At 31.6% G+C, this 25837-nt stretch overlaps 3 protein-coding genes across 13 annotated transcripts; 1 reads left to right on the top strand and 2 right to left on the bottom strand.

Annotated features, from left to right (window-relative positions):
- Positions 1–8279: 8279 nt before the first annotated feature.
- LOC107425337 (alternative NAD(P)H-ubiquinone oxidoreductase C1, chloroplastic/mitochondrial) lies at positions 8280–14788 on the bottom strand. Of its 4 annotated transcripts, none has more exons than XM_048479187.2 (11): positions 14597–14785; positions 14075–14268; positions 13021–13116; positions 11995–12061; positions 11697–11880; positions 11215–11308; positions 10884–11096; positions 10172–10573; positions 9943–10019; positions 8743–8846; positions 8280–8659 (listed from the first exon to the last, which is right to left on the bottom strand). In XM_048479187.2, the coding sequence occupies exons 1-11, from the start codon at positions 14643–14645 to the stop codon at positions 8520–8522; spliced, it is 1620 nt and encodes a 539-aa protein (XP_048335144.2). In that variant the 5' UTR covers positions 14646–14785; the 3' UTR covers positions 8280–8519. The 4 variants fall into 4 exon arrangements, with proteins under 4 accessions (XP_048335144.2, XP_048335145.2, XP_048335146.2 ...); XM_048479188.2 differs by lacking the exon at positions 14597–14785 and adding an exon at positions 14386–14588; XM_048479189.2 differs by lacking the exon at positions 11697–11880 and having other exon boundaries at positions 11215–11312; positions 14597–14788.
- An 833-nt stretch (positions 14789–15621) lies between these two features.
- LOC125423721 (cyclin-dependent kinase E-1) lies at positions 15622–23666 on the top strand. 8 transcript variants are annotated; one of them, XM_048478810.2, is made up of 16 exons: positions 15622–16180; positions 16563–16673; positions 17134–17237; positions 17327–17369; positions 17474–17572; positions 17882–17951; positions 18514–18608; positions 18753–18786; positions 18874–18958; positions 19116–19193; positions 20353–20400; positions 20536–20568; positions 20788–20893; positions 21362–21571; positions 21647–21728; positions 23597–23615. In XM_048478810.2, exons 1-15 carry the CDS (start codon positions 15881–15883, stop codon positions 21725–21727), a joined length of 1497 nt encoding a protein of 498 aa, XP_048334767.1. In that variant the 5' UTR covers positions 15622–15880; the 3' UTR covers position 21728; positions 23597–23615. The 8 variants fall into 8 exon arrangements, with proteins under 8 accessions (XP_048334767.1, XP_048334766.1, XP_048334765.1 ...); XM_048478809.2 differs by lacking the exon at positions 23597–23615 and adding an exon at positions 22634–23117; XM_048478808.2 differs by lacking the exon at positions 23597–23615 and adding an exon at positions 22567–23117.
- LOC107425353 (protein DOG1-like 4) lies at positions 23317–24821 on the bottom strand. The gene has a single exon (XM_016035349.4). The coding sequence runs from the start codon at positions 24516–24518 to the stop codon at positions 23586–23588; it is 933 nt and encodes a 310-aa protein (XP_015890835.3). The 5' UTR covers positions 24519–24821; the 3' UTR covers positions 23317–23585.
- Positions 24822–25837: the final 1016 nt, after the last annotated feature.

Below are 25837 nucleotides of genomic sequence, written 5' to 3'. Positions count from 1 at the left end.
TTTTTTTTTTTAAATCTTTTGTTTTATTTGATCTTTTGTTTGGATGAGACAGAATTATTCATAGTTTATCCCAAAAAATATATAAACAAGAGGGTTAAATTAAATTTAAGAGCTTCATTGTAACAGTAGAAAGACAGCTCATTTTAATGAATTAGTCATATTTTTTAAATGTTATAAATTTTAATAAAAAATTAATATCTGCAAGAGATTTATTAGTTTTTATGGAACAGTAATTGGGACGTCAGAAAATGATAAAAATAGATGCATGGTTTCTTTCTCCATTGAGTTGCCTTGTCTAACAATATTCAATGTTAAGGTTCACCACAACTTCAATTTAATTTTTCTAAATTAAACTATAAATAATTATTTAACATTTATTAATATAACATGGAAAAACATGTAATACTAATTATTAGTAGACCCCCCAAAATTGAAAAAAGAATATTGCTATTGATTTTCACTCTACCTACCTTCAAAAGTGAAAGAACAGACTAGTTTATTTGATATTGACATAATTAACTTGAGAATATATATATATATATATATATAAACTATAAATAATTATTTAATATTTATTAATATAACATGGAAAAACATGTAATACTAATTGTTAGTAGACCCCCAAAAATTGAAAAAAGAATATTGCTATTGATTTTCACCCTATCTACCTTCAAAAGTAAAAGAACAGATTAGTTTATTTGATATTGATATAATTAACTTGAGAATATAAATATCTATATATATATAAAGAAAAATTGATATTTTTTTCTTGTGTAGCGTCTTCGTTTCACCGATATGTACACAATTCTATCCGGACGGTCTTGACTATAAAATGATTCATATATATATATATATATATATATTTATAAATTATTATAGTAATTTGTTGACGTTGAAAAATAATATTATAATATTACATCACTGACAGCAAAATATTAATTTCACATTCTTTATTTTTTTAGAAAGTAAGCTAACAGATAGACTGTTGTATCTGTAATGTATTTATCATTATCTGGTATAGATTTTGATTAGTTAGACCATCTAGTGTTAGTGCTTATCTATTGAAACTTGTAACCATTTATGTACCTATATATTGGTTTTTGCTTTGTTAATAGTATAAGCTTTCCAATAAGCTCTAAATCTCTTATATAAACATCGTTTAATCTATGTTGGTTTGACAAGATATTCTTAATTAATAATGTTTAATGTCCTTTTAACACTAAACTATAATATTTTATCAAAAAAAGTCCTAAAATAAAAATATATATTAAAAAAAAAAGGGTAAACTTATAAATAAATGTAGACAAACGTGATCGCAACATGACCAATGAAATTATTGTGTAGCTAGTACAGAACAAAAAGGGCATTGAATTAGACACCCCAAAATTACTAAATGAATTAGGTTAATTACTGTTTAAACAGCATTACAATTTAATATATATCTACCTCCGTGCATATATGCATTTAATTTTTAATTCTAAATGTGTGCGATCCATATTTATTAGAAAAAAACAAGTTTTTTTTCAATTATAAACCAGCATTCAATAATGGAGTAATTAGTTCATGAACTTTTGAATCTTTGGATTATTTTAAATTATAAATGGTTTGATTAATTATACTTCTTTATTTATTTATTTTTTCTTCTTATTAAGATTCGATATGCTAAATTTGTTTTTATCAAAGGTGTTTTCGACATATATCTCCAACTAAAAGTTGAAAATTTAGGTTATGAATCATGTGCAATCAGTCAATAAAAAGATTAAACGATGTTTATATAAGATTTTTTTGATAAAATATTATCGTTTAGTGTTAAAAGGACATAAAACATTATTAATTAAGAATATCTTGTCAAACCAACATAGATTATTTTCGTGAGTTTCTGTAGATAGAGAGAGAGAGAGAGAGAGAGAGAGAGTGAAAAATATATATGCAAGTATGACTTTGTGCATATCGTATATAAGAAGAAAATTGAGGAACCTTCTTAGCAATAAGGCATATCAACTACCTAATATATATATATATATATATATATAATTTTGTTGTGGTGGATGTTATGGTGGATGTTATGGTGGACATCCGCATATTAATTAGGGATATTTAGGCAAAATGATGATAGCAAAACTGTATGTATATGCACCTAATTTTGACCTAGATTAGTTCTCTTTTCTAGTAGATGGTTATTATTTTAAGGAACATTATTTTACCCCCCCCCCCCCCCCCCCCTTCTGACATTTTTCTCACCAAGCTATAAAACTTTTCATATTGTCTAATAAACTATTGGAAGATACTAATTTTTATTAATGAATTTGAGAAAATTAGTCACAAACATTATTTATAAATAAAACAATTTAGTTTATTAGGGATTAGTTTACTAGAATTCAATTTCGTATGAGTTATTATTCAGAATGTTTAGTTTGTAAAAGTATATTTAGAATTTATAAGTAATTAATTAATTTATGTTTAAAAATTAAGGATAAATTTGTTTTTTTAAATAAACTAAATAAAATTAATTTTCTAGGTATTTTAAAATTATACATTTTTTTTAGAATTTATTTTCTACCCTATTTTTCTATATTGTGAGATTTATTTTTTCATGGAATCATAATTTTCTCCTTCTAAAAGTTATTCAAACACACACATAAAAAAATCATAAAAATAAAATAAAAATAAAAATCTCAAATTTCCATTAATTTTGACATTTTCAAAATACTCTATATTTTCAACTTACTAATTAAAGTCAACATTATTTAATATTTGTGAAAATACCAACTTCTGGAGATCTGGTTGTCTCAGTAGAATATTTGTGAAAATACTAACTTCTGGGGATCTGGTTGTCGCAGTAGAAAAGAAAAATTTACATTTAGCTTTCAATTTATATAACTAAAATAGCACCTGTTCTGTGGTGGTTATACCAAAAGCAATCAATTTGACTTTTGCTTTTAGTGAACTTGCTCAGAGGAAGAGAATAGATCTTAAAAATTTTAAATTAAAAAAAAAAAAAGGTGAAAAATGTTGAAGAAATTAAGTGCAGAAAGTGAAAACTTAACTGCCACTTAGCATGAATAAACAACTCAAATATATTTTTGAAAAGGATATGTCATGAAATTTTGTCCCACCAAGCACCAATTATTGATGAAGCAATTCTTGGGTGCAAAGCATCTTACAAATATCTTTATATGTAAGTAAGGTATACATTTATGTATGAAAATATTTATGGCGATGCTAAGAATATCTTCAATAGTTTTTTTTTTTAAAAAAAAAAAAACACATTTTCAATAAATTTGTCTAAATATTACAGTAAAAAAAAAAAAAAAAGATACTGTCAATGTACTTGTCTACATTTGAAGGGTTTGCTAAATGTTCTAAAATTTTCTAAAATTCAAAAGTTTACAAAAGAGTTTGTTCTTTTAGAGTTTCTCCAATCATGAATGTGAATTACTTCTCAATAGTACTATGGTATTCAAATTTATGTTGTATTAATATATAGTCAATTTTAAAATTATTCTCTAATAGTAAGATATAAAATATTATCATGGTTGTTAATTAATTACATATATTTTTTGTCTTGAATATTTAAGAAAAATTTTACATTTAAATAAACTTTATAATATTTAACAGACCCTCTGCCTTGACATATCTTTTTTTTTTTTTTTTTTTCCTTACCACATCAACTTAGCATGGAATTTAGATAGATTCATTAGAGAAGTTTTTTTAAATAACTACTTTTTTTTTTTTTTTTTCTTGTATATTTTTCAAGGGTTTGCTAAACATTCTAAAATTTTTTAAAAACCAAAAGTTTCCAAAAAGAGTTTATTCTTCTAGAGTTTCTCCAATGATGAATGTAAAATGCTTCTTATGTAGTGTAAAAATTGGCATAGTATCAAAATTTAGATTGTATAAATATATAATTAATTTTAAAATTATTCTCCAATAATAAGATGTTTTAAATACTATTTATGATTGTTAATTATATATATTTTATTATTTTTTTTAAAAAAATGGAATATTTAAGAAAAATTTTACTTTTAAGTAGACTTTATAATATTTAACAGATCTTCTGTCTTAACATATCTTTTTTTCCTTACCACATTAATTTAGCATGGAATTTAGACAGATTAATTAGAGAATGTTTTTGAATAACTATTTATTTTTTTGATATGATAAAAAAAATTAATAATAGATAGAATTATTGGATATGCTCTTAAAAAATAAAATAAACTAATAAAATATTTAATTAATAGTCGTAAATAACTTTTATGTATATTATTATTGAAAAATAATTTTACAAATAATTATATATTTATAACACTTAAATTTACACATTGTCAATTTCCTTGACACATGTGAAGCAATGTACATTCACTATCAAAAATGGCCTAACCCATCAAGTCCTTGACTCTATAAGTGGCTAAAATTTGCCTAAAATTAATTGTTTTACATATACCACATATTTTCATATGCATCGTATTCTAGAATCTTTTATGATTAATTTCAACGCAATATTAATATTAACAGTGTCAATACAGCATTTCAACTTTTAATTGAAAAAAGCAAGGAACTAATTAAATTAATGTTAGATCCATCTCGTGAATTGTCACTCAAAACCCATAAATTTATTTGCATAGCTTCTTTTCCCTTTCAAAGGAACACAAAATCACTACAAATACAATTAGAAATACAAAACAAGTTTTAGTATTCGTTTATAGAACTTTTTTTTTATATTCAAAAGCTCTATTTGATGGTTAAAACTCTTTTATAAAAAAAATAATAATATTTGACACTAATAAACAAGTATTTGTTGATTAAAAACTACTTTTTTAAGGTGATTTAAAAAAGTTAAAATTTTTAATTTCTATAAAGAAAATTTTTTTTAAAATTTTATATGAAAAATCTAATAAGCATTTAATGTAGTTTTTTTACTTACAATTAAATATTTATTTTTTTCAAAAAGATTTATTATACAAATTTTTAAGACAAAAGCTTTATATTCATCAACTATACTAAATGAACATTTAATCACTTTAACGATCATCAATATAGTGATCATAAATTATACATGGCTCTTATCTAAGATATTGGGTTAAAATTAAAATTGGGAACAATTTATAAGTACCAATAGGCAAATGATATAACAGGTTTGTAAGTGATTCATAGACATTATTTTAATTCGGAAACTTGGATTCTATACATGATATATAATTATTTATATATATTTTATACAAGTTAGGATATCATGATCATTACAGCTTTTATTATTAGCTCTAGGGATAGGTGTAAACTAAATAATATTGTCCAAATAAACCATTTCATTCAAGTATTTTTTAGTTTAAATCAAACCAAACCAAATTTATTATACAAACATATTTATTTTTTAAAAATATTTTATTATAATTAGTAAATTTTAAATACTTTAAAATTTAATTAATTTAAATTATTTATCATAAAAAATTTAAATAATTAAAAAATAATAATGTTTTTAAAAATTTACAAAATAATAAAAAAAAAATATGATTTTGGTCCAAAATGGACCAAAGACCAAATCCACCTAAACTAAGTAACAGTTTGGTTATTAAATTTGGATTAGTTTCCTCTAATAATTTGCTTTTGTTTAATTCGGTTTGTAAAAAAATGGGTCAAAAACCAACGAACTTAAACCGAATCAAAGCCCATATTCAAGGATTGATATTTTAAAATATAATATTGAATTATATGAGTTTAATAAAATATTAAAATCCTAATAGATCAAAATGAATGCTAAACACATTTATATAAACTTGAAACAACTTTTAAAAAAATCTAAATGATAAAGTAGATCTTAATGATTTTTTACCGGAACAAATCAAATATATAGATTGCTAATATGAATAAACATTTTTTAGATATGGTATTTAAAAATTAGAAACTAATGGTGGGGTTTTTGCTCTTTGTGGTTCTCTAGCTCTAGCAATTTCCATGAGCAAAATCAAGAAATCATTGTAGATCCTACCGGTCTTCCCAACACAAATTAGGGGTTGGCCTTAAATAATAATCATCTTGCATATGCTTCTATACGTTTCTCAAGACCGACAAATAGCGTTTAATTCCAGTTCGTGTCACTAATTTCATTAATTCAATTTAAATATGGATTGCCAATCTTTTTATTTTTTTTATATTAAAATTGTTTGATTTTCTTAGATTTGTGAAACTGAACCGGACTCATATTTTTGCTGAATTATCCCATCTGAGACTCTACATAAACAAGGCAATTAGATTTTTGTTCAAAAAAAAAATAAAATAATAATAATAAATAAAATTAAAAGGCAATTAGCTGAATGGTCATCAGGAACTTGTGATTTGTTTGTGAAAAATATATCAATATCTTCCTTAATTTTTCTCTACAAGAATGTAGTTGAGAGATTTTGCTTAATTGGGGGGGAAAAAAATTTAATTGTCAATTTAAGCAAAACAACAAATTATATTGTTGAATTGAAAGGACATTATTAGGCACCGTTTAACATAAACTTGAAACGCCAGCTTGTCCCCCATTTTCACAAAAGTAGACTACTCCAAACATTTGTAAAACTAGAAAACATGATCATCCCATGAGTTTAATACGTATAATATCTATTTTTCTTTCCCATATTGTCTAAAAATTAGGGATTCTAACTTAAAATTATGGTTTTGAATTTTTTTTTATAAATAATTCTTTATTGCTAAAAAACAGTAATTTTATCGTTGTAATGTTTAAAAGGACAAATGTGCAAAAGATTAGATATATGGTGGTTGTTGTGCACGCATGGGTTGGTTTGCAATGTCATCTCCAAATTCCAATAGACCAAGAAGGACCAAACTCTCCCACTTTAGTTTTTTTCTAGTACGTTTTATTTTGTCTTATTTATTTATTTGTCATTTATGGCTTTTGTTTCTTATTTTCATTTGTATTTCATTAAAAAGTTGACATTTTTTTGGTGTGTCTTAAAGATCTGAAGCAGCTAACATCTTTAATATATTTTCACATTTTACGAATCAATAAACTAGTAAGTAGTGCTTGGTTTAACAAGCTCGGAACTTAGATAAATTAATATATATTTATTAAAACGAAAAAAACCCACATTGCAAAGCACATTGATTTATATACTATGTGAAAGTATTCGGATTCCCTCAAACTAAATTTGTAAAATCCGGTTCAAGTTTCGTGCATATTGGTAAATAGTGAAGTGAACCATGTATAAATTTGCTTAGAAAATATAGTAAAAAATTAATGTTAAAATTTGAACATATAAAAATATAAATATAAATATAAATGGCAAGATAGAAACATGAAAGCAAGGTGGGTTGGTCTAAAAAAAACAAAAATAAAAAGACAGGTTGGAGCAATGATTAAGTGGGGCTTAGTTATGTGGTAGAAAGGAGAGTGAGGAGGTGATTGATGCAGTCATGAATGAAAAGTAATGATGAAACCCATAGGGGTCTTGTGAATGCTCCCACATGCAGCCTGTTTTTTAGTTATCAGAACAACTTTCTGGGAAACCAAACATGGTGAAAATGGTGGGGATATGGATGGGATTAAATAATGAATAAGCCATGGCCAGCTATGGTAAACATAGCTGGTAGGTTGCACCAAAATCAACCTAAAGGCTTTTATTTGCCGCAAAAGTTAGAAACCTCCAGCACCAATCAAGTATAAGATAGACGTTTCTAGATGGTCCACCAAAATGAGATAGACAAATCCATTCATCTCTTCATAGTGACAAATGTGTCACTAGAGCATAGCCTAATTTCATTCATTTTTTTATTTTTTGCTAAATAGTCAGAAGTTTATTTTGAATCATTAAAAATTTATAACAATCGCAAGTGAGTTTATCAAATTAAATAAATAAATACTCCCAAGTGAGGCTCTTTTAGTGTACAATTTCACCTTAAAAGAGAATATTGTAGATAATCCACCTTAAAGAGGACAATTTCAGTGGTCGGTTATGACAAATCACAATGTTAGCCATACTAGCCTTTCACCAAATTGCTAGTTTCTATGTCGTTATTGCACTACTAGGTTCTCAGCAGACCTTTGTTTTATTGATGGCAAACAATAAATTCCAGCAAAGAAAGATGGAAAAATGAACAGAAAATGTTTAACAAGTAAAAGGTAGCGCTTTCCTTTCCATGCAGAGATCAAAAATTGGTTTATCTTTTTCATTCCATTTTCAACCCCAAAAAAAAAAAAAAAAAAAAAAAAAAAAAAATCACCAAATTTTTTAATCAATCAAGTAATACAGCAATATTCTAACACCACAAAAAGTAAATAAAGAAAAAAGCATTACTCATATTGCTGTAACAAAATAGATACACCCATCCATTGTATTTACCCTGTTTAACTATTTCTCTGAAATGATGCTCTCCTAAGTGAAAAATGGGGTTTCAATTATCAACATTTTAGAAGTAAACTAACCGTTGTTCGCATTCCATGGATCATGTAGCAAGATTGCCAACAAATCAATACTGTACAAAGGAAAATCATAGTCGTTCTATATTTTAGCAACTACCTATGACCCGGAAAGAACCTTTGTTAAAGTACTTTGTATGGATGCAACTGAATCTACCGCAGTCTTTGTAAGCCAGCTGATCCCCACTCTAAGCCTATGCTCATCAGTTGGTAATCTAATCAAGTAAGCTATTTTCCTTGCTGCAAAATGGAAAACCAAGGCATAATATTAAATGTTGAAAGAAGATAGAAAGGGGAGAGGCCAGTCATGAGTAAAACTTTACCAGTATGACCAATAGGACCTTCTATGGTTAGCCCATCAATAAAACTTGGAGTAACAGCAGCATCATTTCTCCCCAAAGTCATCATCTCACCCAAATTTTGAAACCTAGCAGCCAGAAGTGTGGGTTTTATACTATTGATATTTCTATATGTAAACAACTAATGCAGAACATTCACCCGAAAAAAAAAAATGCAGAACATGTTTCAAACCAACTGATGGAGAACATGTAAGACAAAATCAGTTATCACAAAACAATTCCAGAAAACATTAAACATTGGCTATGTACTAAGCAATATTGCTTAGAGAATTCAACATTATTTTAGATGCCTAAATTAGAGGACGAATCTACATGAAATGAGTTGACAAAGAATAGAGCATCATGGACTCTTCACTTCAACATGCTCTATCTGCATGGATCGGACATCATATTTGCCACAAAAACATGAAAGAACTTCGAAGAACAAACCAACAAAATAATCGGAAAATACCTTCATCCAAGTCCATGTAAAGTAACACCTGAGCTTCAGCAATGTTTAAAACATAAATAGACCATAAATATTGCAGCAAGTGGTGAGAGAGAGAGAAAGAGAGAGAGAGAGAGAGAGAGAGAGAGAGAGAGAGAGAGGAGGTTTGGGGTGAAATACAGGGCATAAACCCCCACCATACCATGGAGGATTTGGCATATTGTAGAACACAAACTTACAAAATTGCTTTTTTTCAAAAAACAACTGCATGTGCATGACACATACCCCCAACAATTAGGAGTAGAAAGCTAAATTATAGGGCTACTAATGCAGTTTGCTACATAACCATGTATAATCCTATAGACAACATACAAGTTTAGAATGTCTTCGTTGTAATTTGCTATTTTCCCTCTCCTAATCTTCTTCATCCTTTAATTTTATGTTTAGCTCAAAACCATAACACCACCCACAAAATCTTACCACAAATGAGGAGTAGTAACCGGACCTTACTAACTTCATACAACAGACTTCTCAACACTAACAAGAACAGATTAAAGACAAAATAGAACGATTGACAAATGATAACCAGACATCTATCAATTTCAAACCAAACATCTTTAATCCATAAAATCATCACACTATCAGTGCAAAGGAAATCCTCAGGGTTACATTAAATGCAAACATTTACCGGTTAATAAAAAATAGAATTATAAGCATGATACTGATTGTCATATTACCTAAATGGCAAAAGAGGACGGCCATTGATTGCAGCCCACAAATTCCAGCCAGCAAAGTCTGCTTGTTGAAAAGCAACCTGAGAGCAGTATTGAAGCAAGATCAGATAATAATTATTTTAAGGCCAAAAGAAAATAATAGATAAATATATCTCGAAAAATTTCACTCTCAACTTTGTATGAAAATGCAGAAGTATAGAGAAAAGGAAGAAATATCAAGTATTTATAAAACCTGTGCAGTGGCAGGAAGAAGCCTTCCACTTGAGTCCCTTAAAGAAGAAGAATCACCAAGTGCAAATATACGTGGATGGCCCTTCACACGAAGAGTTTCATCCGTTTCTGCTTGTCCTCGAGCATTTAGGGGAATATCATAAGGCCGGTCACGAGGCTCCAGCTGAGGAAGAAGAGGTTTAGAGCCAACAGTCCACAATACTAGATCTGCTTCTAGGGTTTTACTCTGTAATCCTCTCTCAGCAGGCTGAAGTTCCAATACATATTTCTGAACATCTTGTTCTATAGCTCCCTGAACTGCTCCAGTCTCTGTTGACTTTTCTGAAGCTTCAGCATCGCCCACTTTGGTTATAGAGCGGACAAAGTAACCCAATAGAAGTTGAACTTTCCTGGATGACAGTACCTAGCAACCCCAACAGAAGTTACATAATTCACACAATGTTAGGGGCTTGGAATAACTATGGTAAGAATAATAAAATAAAATAAAATAAAAATACAAGCATGTGAACATGTAATGGATTGTGAAAGCCAAGTGTTTCAAAAAAAAATGAATAAATAAATTATATACTTAGTAGTACAATGGAAATATATAAAATTACAGAAAAATTCATACTGCATACTCAAGTATTGAAAAGCAACAAAGGATAAGTTCTAGCATTCAATCTGGGTCAATAAAATGTCAACCGGCATATAATTCAAAATTTAAAACTTACTTTAAGTGCAGCTTCCCTATTTCCAGGTGGTGCTGTTGGACAGATTGTGGTTTCCACATTGATAGCATGTACCACCCCTCTATCCTGTAATCTCTCAGATATTGTGGCTGCCAACTCAACTCCAGAATAACCGCAACCAACAAGAGCCACATGAATCAGAGAGTCCTGACCAAAGTTCCTTCTCTCCAGTGTTTTTAACCAAAAGTCAACCTTCTGCATCATAGGAAAATTGAGATGTAAAGGAAATAAGAAAAAGAACGTTACAACCTAAAAACCAAAACTTGTATACCAAAGACAAATGCATAAATTTATATTCCAGGTCAACACTCACACGTGCATCTTCTAAAGTGGAGAATGGCAATGCATACTCTGCTGCTCCTGGTACAACATCAAGTTTAGCTTCAGCTCCCAAAGCAAGAACCAGCCTGGCTGTCCAGGGCAAACACGAAGGAAGGTGACCAATAAAATTCAAATCAGTGCCAGTCATCCATGTTATAAAGAAACCAAAACAAAGAAGACATGCTCCATGGGAATAGAAGAAAATCCTAAAATATAAACAATGTCCCTGAATTGTTTCTGGATTTTACATTACATAGAACAATGAAGCATAAAATCCTACCCCTATATTTGGCCTCTTACACTTGGCTTGCATGGGAATTCCTAGTATAAGAAAAATTTTCAATCTAGAAAAATTGTAAACTGCTTAACTAAGTCATATAGTGCAAGAACAAGGATTATCATTCTACATTTTAGGAAATCACTAAAGCTATTAATAGAAAATTTGAATGCACATGAAAAGCAGTAAAAATATACCAGTCATATTCGATAAGAAGACCACTTTCAAGATGCACAGTTCCCCCACAACTATATTTTGAAGGTCCATTTAATCCTAAATGATCAGAGGGTCTCACACATTTGACCATGTCTTGGAAAAACAACACACTGGTATTTGCCAGCAAATCTGAGAAACGAGGAGCTATCTCCCATGCATCTACTTCTGCATATGATAAGGCGTGAATTTTCTTTCGGTTGACAAAACTAAGATTAATTAATCTCTGGAATCAACAAGAAGAAGAGCATAAATTGCAAGTTAAGCCAAAAAACAACATACCTCCAGATAGAAGCTCATACAGCATTGGCTTAAAAACAAAATGTTCAGACTGATCAACAAGAAGCACCTGAAAATAAAAACCTAAGATTAAGTGCAACAAGGTAAAAGTCAAGAACAATACAGAATGACACCACAATGTACATATTTATTTTATTAATATAAAAGTTTTTCTTTACTTTTCAAGTGAGAATGAGGGCACTAGAGCTTAGAGTATTGCATCGTAGTTCCCACAACTTCAATAGCATCTTTTCTAATCAAACATGTATAGAGTCTACTCAAATATGAAGTTCTAGAACGTGCTCTGCTAGAAAACATATTCACATTTTCAGTCATATAATGTCTCAACATGATACAATTATAACTCAAAATCAGGCGGATAGGAAACACTAGCTATTTGATAATAATGTTAAACAACTTGGCTTAAAGTCAGCTTAAACACCCTGATTTTGTTCATGTCATTTGAAATTCCAGTCATCCTCTCATGTTTTGCTTCAAATAACCACCCTCAGGACTTTACTATTACATACAGGATGGGTGTGTCTTCTTATCTCTCTCTCTCTCTCTCTCTCTCTCTCTCTCTCTTTTTTTTTTTTTTTAATGAATTTATCTCCCGGGACCAAATTGGGAAGCAGCTGAATTATGTAACATTGTACAAAAATAAATAAAACAAAATGCTTGAACTCAAGTCCAATACTTGTCCGCATCTATCTTTTGCATACAAGAAATCAAAAGGCTTACTAATAACATTGAAATATCAATGTAGAAAATTAATTATATTGGAATATGATTCAGATGAAAAAGTTGACATTAGCAAAAGTACTTGTAGTTCAACACTTGGTAACAAATTCGATTCAAAAGCTTAAGGTGTATAGATTGTAATTCATATACTTGGTATTGATGCAATGATACCACCAAAATTCAATGCCAAGAATTCCAAATAATTATGAGCGATAATGTAATTACAGAGAAATGCCAGGCTGGCAACTTAATCACCTGCCAGCAAAACCAATATAACAATTCCCTTACCTGAGGTTTTTTATCATCAGGCCATACGAGGGACTCTAGTCTTAAAGCAGTATATAGCCCTCCAAATCCTCCACCCAGTATACATACCCTTGGCTTCTGCAAGCACAAATTTACTGCTAAATTATATGATTGCAGAAGCAAAACTCACATATTGCATTAGCAAAAAATAAAATAGCACACAATAGATTACCCCGGCATGACATATGGTCTTTATCAAAAAGAGCTCAAATAGTACAGTTCTGCTCTAGAACAATGCCCACTCAAAAATCTGAGTGGATGAGTTATGAATAGGGGTGAAATAATAGTAAACAAAAGATGCATTATCGTTCCAAATCTCCACATGTAAGTAGCCGGCTGTCTAAAAAATTTCCATTAAAAAACAGAAAAGGAAATATTATTTATATTCTTTTCAACTGTAAAACAACTGATCCATGGTTCAAAAGCATGGCCAAACAAACCTTCATTTATTTATTTTATAAGAAACACAATTTTAGATAGAGCGGAACAAAACATTTAAAGAGAACGAGAAACCCTTTGTACAACAAAACTTCACACCAAAATACTTTCCCAAAACAACACCTTCCAATATAAATTAAGAAAGACTAAAGGGAGTTTCTAAAGGATAAATTAAGAAAGATTAAAGGGAGGTTCTAAAGGGAGTTTCCTTCACTTCCTTGGAGTTGGAAGTCCATAAAGATGCCAAAAACGTGAAATGATCTCATAAAATTCCACATCTGTTTCTTTTTCTTCAAAAAAGTCTCCGGTTTCTTTCATCCAAATAATATAAAAAATAAAAGTCACCATTCAATATCAAAACCTCCGTCCAAGGCAAAGAAGTTTGAGTTTTACCCCCAAAGAATACATTGACCCCAAAAAAAAAAGTCAAGTTGACCAATCTTGATAAGGTTAGGCAATAATCACCATACTCGTAAGCATAACATCATATGTCATCAGAAACTATAAATTAGCTGGGCAATTGCCCCCAAATGCACCATAAAAAAAAATAAAAAAACTACCAAGTAGCGGAATATTCAGATTAGTGTACTAGTTCAACCTTATTATCCGGCCAAGAATAAAGCCGTGACTCGGTATCAGCTTCAGATAACTCTGCAACACCACCATTCGTTCCTGTTGCACCTGAAGCAATACACCCAATTCCTCTCCTTTGAGAAACAGCTGAAAACGATAAATTTGTCCCCAATCCTCTCAAAGAACTGGGAAATAGTCTATTCCATTGCTTTGCCCCACCTGAAACCAATCACCAAAAATGGTATAAATCTTTGTCCAATTGACACCAAGAGCAAAACTTTGAAATACCACAATTGCTTTTGTCAAAAAATTTTAAGAAAATTCTCATTTTTATACTTCTGGACATCATCTGGGATGTAAGGAGGAAAAATGCTCAAACGGAACAACTCAAACCACCAATAATGCATGTTTACAAACAATTATATAGCTAATAAAGATCTTCCCATCAAAATTCTCAGAAAACAAACATAACCCATTTGCTGAATCATCTGCAAAAATGAAGTGAAGCGTGTGGTTTGTGCAAAAGTGAGAGAAAAAAAGGGCATACGATTAAAGGGAAAGAGGGCTGCTGAAGCAGTTAACGCAGTCAGTGCCATTACGCAAAGTTAGAGAAGACAATGCGATTAGGATTTCTCTTTTCTTCAAAGATTCGTAAAGAGAGAAGAACGCTGAGAACTGAGTTCAAGTGGCTACTTTAGCTCCACGCTACAACATTTGCTAACTTTGGATATTGGAAATTGGAAGTGGTTGTTCTAATTCCGGAAACGGACATTTGGTATTTGTTTATTTTATGCTTTTTTATTTATTTATTTTTTTTAAATCCACCTTTAATACTATCTTTAACTATGAGTGTCATCTCTAACCAAAATGAATAAATAAATAAACTGTGATTTATCATAAAAATAGTGCTTAAAATATAATAACAAAACTTTGGGTTTTTGCCGATGGAAGAAAAACTATTAGAAAATATGGGATTTTATTTTAGCATTTATGAATAATTTTGTCAAATTAAATAAAGGTAATAATCAATATATTAAAATTTGTTTTTTTTTTTTAAAAAAATATATATATATATACACTACTCTTGGTATATTCAATTTAAAATTCAAAAAAATTTAAAAATTTTTAAAAATTTAGATATTCGATTTAAATTTTAAAGAAGTTCATACAAATATAATAATATTCAATTCAGATTTTGATAGATTTTATAAAAATCTATTAAAATTTAAATGTATTCGATTAGAATTTTGTAAAATTTTTTAAAATCTGATAGTATTAAAAAAATTGTTGATTTTAAAAAAATTTTAATAATAAAATTGTAAAAAAAATTATTAATATAAAATTAAAATTTTGTTAGTTTCTTATAAAATATAAAATATGTATAGAATTTGTAGAATTATGTAATAATTTATCAAATTTATTAAAATTTATAATTTATTTTAATGTATTAAATTTTAGATTGAATATATTTAGATATGTTAAAATCTACTCTCTTTATGGAAAAAAAAAAAAAAAAACAAAAATTTTCTTATGGTTGTGTTTTATTTGTCATTTCATTTGGGTTTTAAAATAATAAGAAAACAAAATTTCTTATGAGAAACGTGGATGGCCGATGTGGGAATCCTCTTTCCTTTCCACTGAGAGCCAGGCAACGCCGGCGTTCAAAGTAGGAAAAAGAAAGAAAAAGTAAAAATAAGTGGGTCCCACCATAGAAAAAAATAAAATGGAAATCAATGAAGAGGTGGTGATGAGGAACTGAGAGAGAGAGAGACAGAAAGGTGAAGAAGCTGAAGAAGAAGAAGAAGAAGAAGTGGGGGGCCGAGAAGAGGCTATGGGGGACGGAAGCTCCGGCGGCGGCGGCAACAGAGGGCTGGTGGCTAGCGGCAATTCAAACAGCAACAATAATAATAATAGCAATAGCAATAGCAATAACAGCAGCAGCAACAACAACAAACCGCAGTGGCTGCAGCAGTACGATCTCATTGGCAAGATTGGTGAAGGAACCTACGGCCTCGTCTTCCTCGCACGCACTAAATCTCCTAACAATCGCGGAAAATCCATTGCCATCAAGAAATTCAAGCAGTCCAAGGACGGCGATGGTGTCTCCCCTACCGCCATACGTGAAATCATGGTTCTTTCTTTTTTTCCATTCTCCTCTTCCTTATTATTCTCTAAAATTCTTTAATTTTTAAAAAGTTCGAAACTTTTTTTTTTTTTTTTTTTGGGGTTAAAATTATGGGTATGCAATTTTTACCTAAAATAAGCAGTTGGGTATGGAATTCTTTTATGAAAAGATTGAGAATTTGAGTCGAAAATTTATTTTTGGGTACAAAATCCTTCAACTTGTTTGGTTCTGGCTTCTTTCCTTGTTTATGCTTTTTTTTTTTACTGGCCAAATATGAGCATTAGGGTTCCTTTTGTTTATTATTATTATTACTGTTTTTCAAATAAAGTCGCTAGAAAATAAGCGAGAATTTTTTTTTTTTTTTTTTTTTTTTTTTATGTTGTTGCAGTTATTGCGGGAGATATCGCACGAGAATGTGGTGAAGTTGGTGAATGTTCATATTAACCATGTGGACATGTCGCTCTATCTTGCATTTGATTACGCCGAGCATGACCTCTATGTGAGTTTTTTTCCATTACCTTCATTTTTTTCATTTCACGAGCCACTAAGGAAGAAGATTTAGATAGATGGAGGTTGAGTAGAATCTTGAACAAAGAACCAATTAAAATTTGCATTGAGGGTTTTTATATCCGATAGAAATTGTGTTCAAGGTGTGAAATAAACGTACTAGTTAATGCCATCATCCAAATCTTTAGTCTTGGCTTCAGTTTTGAATATTTGTAGTTAAAGATCTGTTCCCACCGATACTCGAATGCAATCCAGAGGTGATTGTAACAGAGTTTATATAGAGTCGGGAAGTTTCAAGTTATATGAAATGCAATGAAATGGTGGTAAGAATACATGGTGTCAGTTTAGAGTAAAGTTTTGTTTTCTCAATGGGTAATCATTAGGCTGGGAAAACAAGATATATACATATTCAATTAAGCACCATTTATATATTCATGTTCGTTGCTTGACAGGAAATTATTCGGCATCACAGGGACAAGGTTAACCAAGGTATCAATCCATACACTGTTAAGTCATTGCTATGGCAGCTGCTCAATGGACTGAATTATCTCCACAGGTAAGGCTTTATTTATGCAATGTGGATACGGTTGCTATGTCATCAGTTCATCATTATACATAATTACTTATATGGAACTCATGCTGCAGTAATTGGATTATCCATCGAGATCTGAAGCCATCTAATATCTTGGTATATCTTTTATAGCTTTCTTCCTCTGTTATGTTATGCAAGAATGTGCTTTTCTTTCTGAATTAATACAGATTACTATGTCGTTTGGAATCTTTCCCCACCAGGTTATGGGTGACGGGGAGGAGCAGGGAGTTGTTAAAATTGCTGATTTTGGACTTGCAAGAATATATCAAGCTCCCCTGAAGTCATTATCCGAAAATGGGGTAGGAGGCATCTTTTTGTTAGTGATGCATGTACCTGTATGGGTTTCTAATTGTAGCGTTCTTGCATGCACCATGTATACTGGAATAGCAGCTTAAGAAAGGAACTTCAAAAAAAGACATGGACATTTGATTGTTTAAGTAATTTTAGAAATTTTATTTTGATCAAATAAAGATGATATGGTCTATGTTGTTATTGAATTTGTTTATGTTTGAGATCTATATGATGATACAAAAACTAGGGACAGTATAATTTTGGGAACACCATAAACTATTAAAACACATTAACTTGTTAATCATTGGTGCTTGCAGGTTGTGGTGACCATTTGGTATCGAGCACCAGAGTTGCTCCTTGGGGCGAAGCACTATACAAGTGCTGTTGGTATCCTTGAAACCAAATTCCTTGCTTTCCTATAAGTGGGCATATGTTGTTACATGTTAGGCATGTTATCGCAGTTCATGGTGCATTTGAAATTCCAAAAGGATTATTTGCGTTGGTCCTTTTTTATTTATTTTTTGGTTGAAATTATATGCATTACTTATGCCGCTTAGGCTCTGCAGATATTTTTGTGGCTTTCTTGCATCTTATTTTTAGTTTTATGAGGTTACCAGTGTGATGTTTCCCCGATCTGATTGATGTTTGTATTGTTTAATGAAAGCATATATTGTATACATAATGGGTATCCCATTTCAACATGCTGTAATAGGACTGCAATATTGACAAGTTTCAAATTAAATAAGGAATGGAGTGACTTGTTGCCATTTCACTTGCTTTAATATAGCATCGGTGGAGGATTTTTATAATGAGGAATTTTGTTGGAAGCTTATTAGAAGTGTTTCCTCTGCATATTGATATGTTTGTGTGCTCGTGCATGATCCTATGAATCTGGAACAAGCACTTCTATTTAAAAAAGATATCAATCCTTTCTTAACTCTCACAATAGACATGTGGGCTGTTGGTTGCATTTTTGCTGAGCTTTTGACTCTGAAGCCACTATTTCAAGGAGCAGAAGTGAAAGCCCCTCCAAATCCTTTCCAGGTACAGATGTTCGTTGGGATGTTGTACCTTCTTATGTTTATGGCTCTTAACCAACTTTATATTTTTCTGATTCTACTTCTCACCAGAGAGTTTTACGTGTCTGTGATTTCATGTTGTTTTCTAATGCATGTTGCACTTGTGCAGCTTGATCAACTTGACAAGATATTCAAGGTTTTAGGTAATTTATTATTTGACTTTCTTGAGGCTATTTTTATTCTTTCTTATCTGTAGCTGAACTTATTAAAATCCATCATAATTGCATTAGGTCATCCCACACTAGAAAAGTGGCCAACACTTGCAAATCTTCCACATTGGCAACAAGACCTACAACATATTCAAGGTCATAAATAGTAAGTGCTCAAGGTATATAGAAATTGAAAGATTTTTGAAAAAAAACTTTGACATGATATAAATTTATTCATTGTTGTTTTTCTTGTGAGGCTCCATTTTCTTTCTCCCTTTATTTTTATCTCCACTGATTATTATTATTATTATTATTTTGGGCAGCGACAATCATGGACTGCATGGATTTGTTCATCTCCCTCTAAAAAGTGCTGCATATGATCTCTTGTCTAAGATGCTCGAGTATGTGGTACCTTCTAAATTGCAAGAAATATGTGTTTACAATGGTCAATTTTGAAACGATGTAGTATATAAATAATATTGCTAAATAAAATCATGGAGAGTGAGTTCCTTTTATTTCTTAATACACTTCACTGTTATCTTAGATGGGTACTTATGAGATTACATGCATGGTTCAAGGAATTGTTAATCTTATGAGATTACATGCATGGTTCAAGGAATTGTTAATCCAAGAGATGAAGTAAGGTTCATTTTAATTCACCCATTAAATGCATTTAAGGTTCATTTTAATTCACCCATTAAATGCATGTCTTCTATGTAATAAAGACATAGAATTGCTCCACAAACTGATGATGTATAGATAGAACATTCTCGTCCAGCTATGCCTGGTTGCATCATGTATACATGTTTTTCTGTGTAAAAGGTTATTTTATCTGCATAGAAAAAATTGTAAAACATCTCTAATCTGTAATACACATCCTAACTCTGAAGGATAATAAAGACATGCATGTTTTTCTGTAATAAAGACATAGAAATGCTCCACAAACTGATGACATGTAGGTAGTCAATTCTCATCCAGCCATGCCTGGTTGCGTCATGCGTACATGTTTTTCTGTGTACAAAGTTATTTAATCTGCATAGAAAACATTGTAAAACATACTCTATTCTGTAATATACATCCTAAGTCAGAAGGGGTCAGTTTATAATGACTAGAAAGGTGAAGTTGTTCTAGTATAATTGAGATATTCAACCACATGTCCGTACACTTCTAGATATGCAGCACATAAGTCACTACAGAGTTAGTGCTTTACTTTTATGGTGCTGCAAGGCAATTATGGTGCTCAGTTATCAAAAGTCAAAACCCTAATACTTGTCTGATTTTAGTTTTTCTTTATGGTCTGGTTTATTTAGTCATAATAATTCTTGCTACTATGTTTTCAAATTCATTGGTTTGCTACTCTTGTCTTCCGGAACTTTAAAGACAAATGTTAAAATATCTAATACTTGTCTGATTGTAGTTTTTCTTTAAGGTCTGGTTATTTATTCATGATATATCTTGCTATTATTTTTACAGATTCATTGGTTTGTTACTCTTGTCTTCTGGAACCTTAAAGAGAAATGTTAAAATATTTTGGTCCTTGCTTTAAATCTTTGCATGCAGGTATGATCCTCGAAAGCGTATAACAGCAGCACAAGCTCTAGAGCATGAGTAAGAATTATCCTTTTTGGAATAATACCAAGGATGTCGTATTCTTGGATAAGAGGCAGACATTGTTTACCAAGTATCATTTTCTAAACCTCTTTTTGGTTTTTGTTTTGTTTTGTTTTTCCCCCTTAATGCCAGGTATTTTCGCGTTGAACCTTTACCAGGACGCAAGTAAGACTTTCTTTTATTTTTGTTTTTATATCTTTTCAGTTGGTAATTTTCCTAATGTTGAATGAATATAACTGTTTTGAGGTACTTAATAATGGAGATAGAGAAAAGAGAGACAGAGAGGGAAAAAATTAATAACTTATGTTAAATATTATGGTGAAGCATATATTTCTTGCATATCCCCCTTTATTTTGACCAGGTATATGTTGCATCAATGATCAGTGCTCTAGTACCCCCCCAAGGAGAGAAAGTTGTCAATTATCCTACTCGTCCGGTAGACACAACTACAGATTTTGAAGGGACAACTAGTCTTCAGCCTTCACAGCCGGTATATAGCCACATGGCTTATAACTGTAGATTATGCTTTTCCAAAACTGCAAATCTTTGTATCAAAATTCAATTTGAGTTTCATCTACTAAAAATGGAAGCACAGATAGAATGATGGTGGTTGAGTTAAGAGTATGAAATATGGAGGGCTGCACCTTATATTTTGTATCCTATGCTGATATTCTATATATGCTATTCTTTTCGATTAGACAGTGTAAATATTGTTATAAAATGATGTTAGAACATGATATATTTTGAACTAAAACTTTAAAGTTTGTTAGGGGTGGGTGGATTTAGATTTGGAGAATGTGCAGTCTGTGGAGTTTGAGTTTATCTTTAGTTATTAGCTTGGATTTTTCGTGTAAACAAGAATTTGTTAATCTAGAAAACATGGTTTTTATCCATGCCTCTTTTTTTGTTCTCTAGAAGATGCATGTGTATGCCTCATGCTCCGATTATTTTGGGTCAGGTATCATCTGGAAATACAGTATCGGGAAGCATGCAACCTGCTCATGGAGTGACAGGCCGATCTGTCCCACGGCCATTGCTTGGCATGCCGAGGATGCAGCCTCAGGGCATGGCACCTTATAATCTCGCATCTCAGGCTGGGATGGGTGGTGGGATGAACCCTGGTGGCATCCCAATGCAACGTGGTGTCTCTGCTCATCAGCAGCAACAGGTTAGTCATGACTATGTGCAGCTACATTGTTGTGTTGTGAGGTGTCAATGTCTCTTTCTGATGCATGTCCAAAAGTTTCTTCAACAGTTAAGAAGGAAAGATGCAGGAATGGGAATGGGCGGATACCCTCCACAACAGAAACCAAGACGCATGTGAGGTATGGCACTTATGTTCCTTCGTTCAAAGCATCTGTGGATGTTTGTGTTGCGCACAGTGTCTTCAGTATGCCCCTTGGCTTGTCTTTTTTAATGGGGTGTAGTGTACTGCATAATTGTATACTAACTGGTGCTGACAATTTGGAAAGCATGTCAAAACTGCTTATCAACCACCCTCCCTCCCTCCTTCCCTACCCCAAAACGCCCTCCACCACCCTACAATAATAAATAATAGAAGAATTGTTGAAAATATTTCAAACTGATCTAAGCTTGTGCAAAAATTATGCCACCACTGTAAAGTATTTCTGTGAAAATTTGTGAAATTGCTATTGTTTACAGTTCATGTTATATGCATGGTTGTAAGTGAGTTGTCGACTTGTTTCTTTCTGGAAAGCAACCAACCTATATGAATGAGGTTACAAGTAAGTAAAAGCATAACTTGTGGGAACACTTACTAAGAAGGCACATATGTCTTTTTTTTCTCTTTTCATGTGGAAAGCACCTATTTGATTTGGATACTTCGTAGCAAAGTGTAATCTTGAGGTTGAGCATGGATATAAGTAGAATAGGAAATATGTTTTGCCTTCTAGTATGTTGCGTTGAGAAAAAATTTTTAATCTTGCAATAAGTTATTTCTTTAATTCTTCTAACAAGCACCGCCTGATTCTATTCTGAAAAGTTTTAGAGCAAATAGAGAGTTATTCTTTCATTTTTTATTTACTATTTATTACCATTGCTATTATTTATTATCATTTCTTTTGCAAGTGCAAATAAAGACTTTCTCATTTAGCATAAACAGAGATTTTCTACGTCATTGTTTATGTTGACAGAGCTTTTAAGGGGAAGCTGTAGGTAACTCCGATTGTCTAAATACCTGAACTCATCCATGACATTTTGCATAATGAAGTTCACAAGGTTTGCGTTCATTACATCCAAACCTTGTCGATCAATTTCAAATGCGTTTTCAAGTCATCCCCCAACAAAAGGATGGAGGACCAGTAGAGTTCTTCAGAGCCTGAATGCTGCAGCTTCATTTATCTTGGAATACAGGATGGTGCCTCCGATGGGGAGGTAAAAAAATGCACGAAGCTGCAAATCTGGCTGGAGTTCATCGTGCATGCAGTTGTACAATAAATCGATACCTAGCGGAGTTTGTTGTATTTTTTGCTCCTAAGCAAAGCTTATTATAGACATGTTGTTGGTAGATGATATTGAATTGTTTGTAGTTTTGCCGCTAAGCTTGGCATGAAGTCATACGTAGTCGATCTCTAGTTTCCCACTTGAAAAGAGTGAAAGGGTGGGAATGTTTGTAGCTACATAATTTGTTACCATGTCGATGAGATCCCAACTAGTGTGACTCATGCTGGTACATAATCCCTTCTTCTTCTTTTTCTTTTTCTTTTTTTTTTTTTTTCAATAATTTCCTGGGCGAGACTTTCATGTACCAATATGTACATGCTAATATTTGTTTATTAAAAACGTTCCATTAAGGATAGGTCAAAAGAACACTGAGAACACCATTTGACTAACTTCTATGTTGTTGGAGTGAAGAAGTGGTACTAAGCAAGCACAACTTTAAAAAAATAATAATAATAATAAATAAATAAATCTGTTAAGGTATATTCTTGTAATAAACTGAAACATAACATATTATAAAATATTAGAAGTTTTAAAATTACTCTTTTCCTTATCAAATCCATCTAATAATATAACACTAAATGCCTTAGCTTAATATTAAAAAATTTATAAGAAATTTTTTTTTTTTTTTTTTCAAATAGTAGGCATAATCCCAATTCTTTGTGTCCTTTTGATCTACTTGTGTGTTCCAAACTCTGCATCATATGAATTCATGATTTTTGTTACGTTGTAGAGTTTTGGGGACAACGAATTTGAGCTTCCCTCTTCTTTCCCCAGTCATGAAGCCTAAGATGCAACTCAGCCGCAGCGATCAAGAAATGAACGGCCTGGGTCGGAGTCAACACATCATTAACAATAGCTTCCAGAGTTCTCAGCCGTAGATCATCAGCTCTCTGCAATATCACCTCCAAACCTTCCTCTTTGAGTGCCAGAGTCGTGTCCACTCGCTCCTTCTCCACTTCAGCTCCACCGCCATTCAAACAGGCCGAATCGGTGTGGGAGCTCTTCAACATGATCAATTCAGTGACCATGTGAGAAAGTTCAACCATGGAAGCATCAGCCACAGTCTCCTGGTGCTTGGCCATCATTTCAGTTATCTTTTTCTCCTCTTTGATGGTACTCTGCTGCAACCCATCCACATGGACAAGTTGCCGGGGCGAAAGATCTGCCAGATCGTCTGTTGAGATGCCATTAATCAAGTGGTGGAGTGGAATGGCTTCAAGTTGAAGTCCGGACTTGGAATAAAGCAAATGGAAAGCCATGCTGGGCCGCCATCCGCCGATCCAGAGAAAAGCATCCTCCAAAGAGCTCAGCCAAGATGGGGATAGGAAGCCAAAGACATCTTGCTTGGCACACTTGGATTTGGCACTGTAATAATGTTCGTAATGCTTCATAACTCTGTCGATCAGCGGAATCAATACTGTCTCGACCTCATCCTCAGAGGCCGTTGTTTGGTTGGCCGCAACGTTGATGGTTCTTCGTCCGTGGCGGTGTTTGGTGGCGGAGACGAGTTGTTGACGATGCTGCTCTTGCTCAACCATCCAAAATTCGAAGAACTTCTGGAAAGTTTGGCGGTCGGGATGGTTGTTGTTTTCCATGACAGAGGATGAGAGATAAGAAGAAGAAGTGGTGGGCATGACAGTCGATGACGACATAGTTGAGGAAAGATGATCACCAAAACTCTCTCTCTCTCTCTCTCTCTCTCTCTCTGTCCCTGCAAACAAACAACCTGTGAAGAATTCTAATGGCTGGTTGTTTTTGTTGTTGTGAGTATATAAGAGAAAGGAAAGGTCGGTTTCGTGTGTGTGGGTTGAATATATATAATATATCAGTGATGTGATTTGAATAAAAAAATAATTAATATCCACTGATATATCTCTGACATGGAAATGAAAACTATGGATCTTAAGGCTTTAAACTATGCATGGTGTGTTTGTTTCCGAATACGCACACACCACCAACAGCCACCTAACCAAATCTTTATCATGACTTAGCCGCCATAGCCAAACTGCATGCTTGAAAATTGAAAGGATACGAAGAGAGCAGCATTTCCAATGAAATTTCATTTTACACTTTAAATGGTAGCTTATTCACCAAGTTTTCTGCCTTTCAAATACAAAAAGAAAAAGGATATATATATATATATATATATATATATATTATATTGTTGATATATTACGACATTATAACATAGTGCATGTGAGGAGCACTTACCACGATACATAATGTCATACGTATGTCATGTAAGTGAATTCTGTGCTTTAAGATCTGGCAACACGCATATTTAAGATCTGGCAACACGGATATCCGCATGTTAGATTGATTATAGCGGTGGTGATATGGTTGAGCTCCCTAGAAATATATCTATATCTATATATCTATATTTATATATATATATATATATATATATATTTTTATATATAAATATATATATAGAGTTATATATAATTAAAGCCACCTGAGTTTGGCAAGGGATTTGTTGTCCAGAGATTCTTTAAGCACAATGATTTCAAAATTATTTAATATTTTTTATGCATCTAATTATACATCCAAAAGAAAAATTAAATAAAAAATAAGAGAAAGCGACAAAGAGCAAGAAAGAGAGAAGGAAAAAAAATTGAGAAATTGTTGAGAGAGAGAAACAGAGAGCGAGAGAGAGAAGGGAAAAAAATTGAGAAATTGTACAGAATCGGAGCTGTCCAATCGGAGCTGTCCGTATTGTAGACAATCCAAAAGTTGTGGAATTTTGACACATTAGGACCGATCAAATGCTACACTCCATATATATATATATGAGATTGAGCACGATATATGTATATATATTTACATACAAATAAAAAATATTGTTATTATTATTAATAGTAATCGATATTAATAGGATTCATATATTATTTGATAATTTAAATAATTATTAAAAAATATATTTTTTTTAAAATTTTATAATAAAAATAATATTTTTTAAAAAAATTTATAA

This window comes from Ziziphus jujuba, chromosome 7, assembly GCF_031755915.1.
Source record: "Ziziphus jujuba cultivar Dongzao chromosome 7, ASM3175591v1".
Classification (NCBI taxonomy): domain Eukaryota; kingdom Viridiplantae; phylum Streptophyta; class Magnoliopsida; order Rosales; family Rhamnaceae; genus Ziziphus; species Ziziphus jujuba.
Note: the sequence above shows the minus strand (reverse complement) of the source record. Positions and strands in the feature narration are given on the sequence as shown.

Excerpts from the sequence above, each read along its gene's own strand:
- LOC107425337 (XM_048479187.2), bottom strand. The coding sequence starts at position 14,645 with ATGGCACTGACTGCGTTAACTGCTTCAGCAGCCCTCTTTCCCTTTAAT. Across the intron at positions 13,117-14,074 it reads ATTCTTGGCCGGATAATAAG|AAGCCAAGGGTATGTATACT; the intron begins GTTGAACTAGTA and ends TTGTGCTTGCAG. Across the intron at positions 10,020-10,171 it reads TTCTTCCTGCCACTGCACAG|GTTGCTTTTCAACAAGCAGA; the intron begins GTTTTATAAATA and ends TACTGCTCTCAG.
- LOC125423721 (XM_048478810.2), top strand. The coding sequence starts at position 15,881 with ATGGGGGACGGAAGCTCCGGCGGCGGCGGCAACAGAGGGCTGGTGGCT. Across the intron at positions 18,609-18,752 it reads CCCCTCCAAATCCTTTCCAG|CTTGATCAACTTGACAAGAT; the intron begins GTACAGATGTTC and ends GCACTTGTGCAG. Across the intron at positions 19,194-20,352 it reads CTCTTGTCTAAGATGCTCGA|GTATGATCCTCGAAAGCGTA; the intron begins GTATGTGGTACC and ends CTTTGCATGCAG.
- LOC107425353 (XM_016035349.4), bottom strand. The coding sequence starts at position 24,518 with ATGTCGTCATCGACTGTCATGCCCACCACTTCTTCTTCTTATCTCTCA.